The 4,935-nt window shown below is 37.8% G+C and overlaps 1 protein-coding gene across 1 annotated transcript; it reads right to left on the bottom strand.

Annotated features, from left to right (window-relative positions):
- Positions 1 to 827: 827 nt before the first annotated feature.
- Positions 828 to 4,247, bottom strand: LOC104536254 (protein slowmo homolog 2-like). The gene is given in 6 exon segments (XM_010178815.1): positions 828 to 1,264; positions 1,267 to 1,333; positions 2,047 to 2,149; positions 2,971 to 3,041; positions 3,631 to 3,720; positions 4,076 to 4,247. Coding segments are annotated over 6 exon segments (624 nt in total). The 5' UTR covers positions 4,214 to 4,247; the 3' UTR covers positions 828 to 1,109.
- Positions 4,248 to 4,935: the final 688 nt, after the last annotated feature.

The raw sequence follows: 4,935 nt of genomic DNA, 5'->3' as shown, positions 1-4,935 counted from the left end.
CTGAAGCCAACAGTACCACCAGCAGACTGGTGTACCACGTAAGGAAGGACATCAAGGGCTGACCTTTACATTCCCACAGCTAATGACTGGTGACAGTACCAAGAATTTACAGCGAGTACCAAGAAACAAACACAAACTGTAGAAAACCTTTTATTCTCAAGGTTTAAATTTAAAGAGCTCTGCATTGTGAGAAAATTAGTTCAAAAGGTAAAGGAACTTCTGGAACTTAGGGCACTGTTTAAATTAAAGGACAACACAATATTCAGTTGAGGTAACAGGTTATTTTTGGAGCATGATCAAACTAATGATTATATCGTGGATATTCTTTAATATTACTTCCTCTTATGCTTAGGTATCTCTTTAGTAAACTCCATAAAGGTTCTTTTAGTCTTTTAAGTGGTTTTTTGACATTTTAAAGTAAATACCTACTATTCTTAGATGTCCTAGAAGCTTGCAAGATTTTAAGGCTCTGCACATTGCACCCCTTTATTTAATGGGCTTTTAGAAATGGAGAGGTTTAAGATGAAATTTTAAATTATTGCTTGTCCAGTTCATTAATGTCCCATTTAGGAATCAATTTAGGTCTTAGTAGGTAAGAGACTTTTAATGTTTTACCTATATTGACTGAAAAACAATTTGAGTACCATGTTAGTTCAGCCAGTCAAACAAGTTAAAAAGCTTATAAAAAGATATTTACTACATTCTTTTGTATGTCAAGCATCAAGTAATAAATGTTCTAGTAAACCAAGTTGTATCCCACAACTATCAAAAATCAACAAACAGAACAATGCTGGAACCATTCTGATTAATTTTGGGCTTGGTCCCAAAAGAGGTAGTCCATAAGTCACACAGAAATAAAAATTCCACAGAAGTTAACTTAACATGCCAGTTTCCTCCACCATATGCAGCCTCATCACTAAATGAGGCTATTTCGTATCTGAAAATATTATAAGTTAGTGTCCATGTAAATACAGGAACTATACTTGAAAAATTATTTCTCCATCTGTAACCAAAATTTGGTCCAGCTGAACCAATATATTAACTAGGCTTTGTACATCAGCTTCATTAGTAAGGATTCAGCTCTTCTCCAAATTAAATTTGAAACATGCCTAATACACAAGTACGCCTTTAAATAACAAAGGATACTTGTATTTAGGTTTGGAGAGAAGCTTCAGATTGTTAAACCTCATTAGTAATACAGGGATTTTTATTATCATTTCTCTACAAATGCTGCTGCTGCCATTGAATTCCTCATGGTTCCTCTTGCAGAAGCTGCAAACTCTTCAATTTCAGCATTCAGTCTATTAATTACCCATTCCAGTGCTTCACGGCCCTACAGTTAAAGAAAAGTTTATCAGTGCATAAGCCTTAGTAAATAAGTTAAACCCTGTCTTACTGAAAATTACTAAAGACACAATAGTTGAAAAGGAAGAAAAGATACAGAAATACAGGGTTCTGTGCTAATTCTACTTCAATAAGCAGAGTACTGCAGGAACACGTGCTGCCTTACATTTAATGAAAAAATTCCTTATGTTAGCAGTGCTCGCATTATGAACCACAAAAGATGTTTTATCCGAATTGTTTTGTTATTCTTGAGGCTGAATTCAACGCATTTTTGGATTCCCAGAGGACAGACTCTCAACTCAACCACCACTTTATTACTCCCACAGAACTACTTCAGATCTATCTGGATGCACATGCTTTTTCGACAGCAAAAACTAATAGATGGCATCAAGCAGGCAGCCAAAGCTTGCCAATGCCAGACTATTAAGGGAGTGGAGATTTTTTTCCAGGTAAGATTCAGAGAGCTTTGCCAATAATAATTTATTATCTTCATTTATAAAAGGGGCGGAAAAAAAAGAAAAAGAAAGAAAAAAAGATTAGGTAGTTCAACAAGCTGAGCATTCGGTCTCTACAGTAAAGCCAGCAGAACTATGTGGACCCTGTCCAAGATTGTTGATAAGGCCAAAGAGTAAAAATGGGTATTTTTATTCCCTTTGTCATTTAGCCAGTGGTCACACATTTTTGCACAAGACCCATACTTACTTTATTAGCATTGGAAGAAATTGTGTTTGCCATTAGCCCTTCTAGGTAACTGCTGAGACTGACACCTTTCACAGATATTATTGCTTCTTGTGTCAAAATGGTTCTGAAACAGAGAGCAGGAAACTGAATTATTCCAAATAGTTTAAACAAGAATTCATTGCTGAAAAAAACTTATTTCTCCTCAACAAGTACATTCTCTCATCAGCTTTGTCGTATAACACACAACTTCCTGCTCCACTTCGACAGTGCTTAACTACGTTATGCTTCTACTCATACAATAAAAACCAAGAGTCTCCATTAAGTCTAAGTGTCCCTTTGTGGTCCTCAACTATTTCCATCTTTAGCAGCAAGAAAACAGCAGATTAAGAGTGAAAGTGTACTGGGCAAACGGTGTTAATACATCCCCTTCAACAACAGGGATTTAACATTCCTGACTGTCATGAGAAAAGCCCTCTTATGTTAAAATCCCTAGAAAGATCCTTCAGAATTATCACCAGTTCCAGCAGTAGTGACTTAGTAAGCGCTAAACTTGCCTTAAAAAAAAACAACCAACCAAATGAACAAAAAAGCAAACACCAAAACCCAAACCTGCAAAATTATAGAGTAAAGACAGATAAATGTGCCTTCCAGTGCAGGTTCTGTGCTCAGGCTCACAACGACATCAGAAATAAGGAGCTGATGACTGAAGAGGTACACAAACACAGTTACAGATAGGACACAGGACAGCTCCCTGAAAAGCTGATCTGAATTGGACTCCATCAGAGCACGACACTGAGTTTCCCAGCAGTGCTCTGCAGAAGCAATGTCAAGTTTCCATGACAGAGGTGATGTAAACCTCATCTTCTGTTCAAGGGAAACCATGGAAATTTTCAAAGCCAAAGTCTGTACTACTTCAGGGCAATGTCTGAGCAAAGCAGTACTTACTTGTCCGGTTGGTGAGGGTGTGGTTTATAGACAAGCCTCTCGTCTACTGACACTAGGTTTGTAAATGAAATCTGTAGAATACAAGACAAGATTACTTAAATATTTTAATCAAGGGTAAAGTAGTAAATAAAACTGCACGTTCAAAACTGATGTTTATATCTGATTTAAACACTGTACTTTTCCTGCAAGAACTAGGGTTGTAGAACAAGACAGAGAAACCTCCAAGTTCAGCATTTGCTGATCTGGTTCTTTTTCCTTATGTTTTGGGTTCAGTTACCAATCAATTCACTACCACATTTGTAAGAACATTTCCACAGTGGGATCAGACGGATGGAGCAGTACAAAGAGCAGAATGTTACATGATTAGGGAACGGTGACAGTGTACACCAAATGGCTTTTAAATTTACTTTTCTGGCCACAAAACTACTCCTGTCCCACTTTCAGTGTGTTCAGATGCTTTGGTCCTGACAAGTTCCAAAAAGCTAGTAACTCCTTCCTGAAAAACAGAACCAATCAACTATAAACACGCTACTTAAACCTTTAACCTGTATTGCTTTAATGCAATTTTCAAGTAATTTTCAGGATTATTTTCCTTTTCCAGTTTACAAGGAATTACTATAATCTGTAATCTACTTCAATTGCACAAACACAGCTACTTACATTACTGGATTTAAGCTCCATTGTTTTTTTCACTGGGTCAACAACAGAGTGCTCTTGAACGTACGTCTTTGTTCTACACGTGCCAATGAGCTAGAAGACAGGTAAACATTAATTATGCTGACTGACTGCCATTTCTTTAGTGTCTTTAAATGCTTAAGTACTGGATACTGTATTGAACAGACACTGAAACAACAAGAATTAGAGTTTAGTTTAAAACTGCAGTTGTTGCAGATCTCATTTTTAAGATGGAAGCAATCTAAGATCTAAGCAAATTTTGGCTATCAGGAAGCCACTATGTGTACTGCTATTGAGCTTTCCTGGTATGTAAATGCTTATATCTTTAAACCATTAACATGATGAAATGATACATCCCTATTACAACACCTGGTTTACAAGGTTCCCCTCCCTCTGGCATCCTTTTCATGTTCTGCGATGCAACACTTACCGATTTCACAATGGAGGGTATTCCCCACTCTGTGCTGAGGAGTCTGTGGCTGTGCAGCTTCCCGCTAGGGTCGATGTGTCTGTGCAGGACATCGACTCCAACCACGCTGGGGTTCATGGGGTTTGGGTATTTCTGCATAGCAGCCGTCGTTACCGTTTCCCAGGGGTGACTGCAAAACCACAATAAAGTCACAAAGTTGTAAAAGTTGTTCTATTTTTTTAACAGAATTTCTATTAAAATTGAGCACAACATATAAAACAATTTCTATTTTTTAACCAGTTCAATTTCCAGTTCTCAACCCTACAAGTGTCCTTCCCTAGAGGAAAACAGCTATTTTGTAGATTGGACAGTGGTACATGCAAGTTAACCGTACAATACACCCGAGCAATCAGGATTCCCGAGTTCAATTACCTTCTGCAATTGCCTTCTGGCTTGACATTTGACAAGAACGTTTCCCTGTGACATAATGCTGAAAGACTGCAATTTCTTCAGGTTTCAGTAATACTTGTGTGATTTATTAAGCTGTTACTTTCCTCTAACAAATACATTCTTAACATTATCTTTCAACGCAGGTGTTTTGGAGCACTTGAGCCCCGACATGAAGCGGCTCACAAAGCTTTGGCCAGTCCTGGAAGGCAATTGACAAGAACGTTTCCCTGTGACATAATGCTGAAAGACTGCAATTTCTTCAGGTTTCAGTAATACTTGTGTGATTTATTAAGCTGTTACTTTCCTCTAACAAATACATTCTTAACATTATCTTTCAACGCAGGTGTTTTGGAGCACTTGAGCCCCGACATGAAGCGGCTCACAAAGCTTTGGCCAGTCCTGGAAGGCAAGGACAGCACAAAGAAAACCCT

This window comes from Mesitornis unicolor, unplaced genomic scaffold, assembly GCF_000695765.1.
Source record: "Mesitornis unicolor isolate BGI_N332 unplaced genomic scaffold, ASM69576v1 scaffold38072, whole genome shotgun sequence".
NCBI classification, from domain to species: Eukaryota; Metazoa; Chordata; class Aves; order Mesitornithiformes; family Mesitornithidae; genus Mesitornis; species Mesitornis unicolor.
Note: the sequence above shows the minus strand (reverse complement) of the source record. Positions and strands in the feature narration are given on the sequence as shown.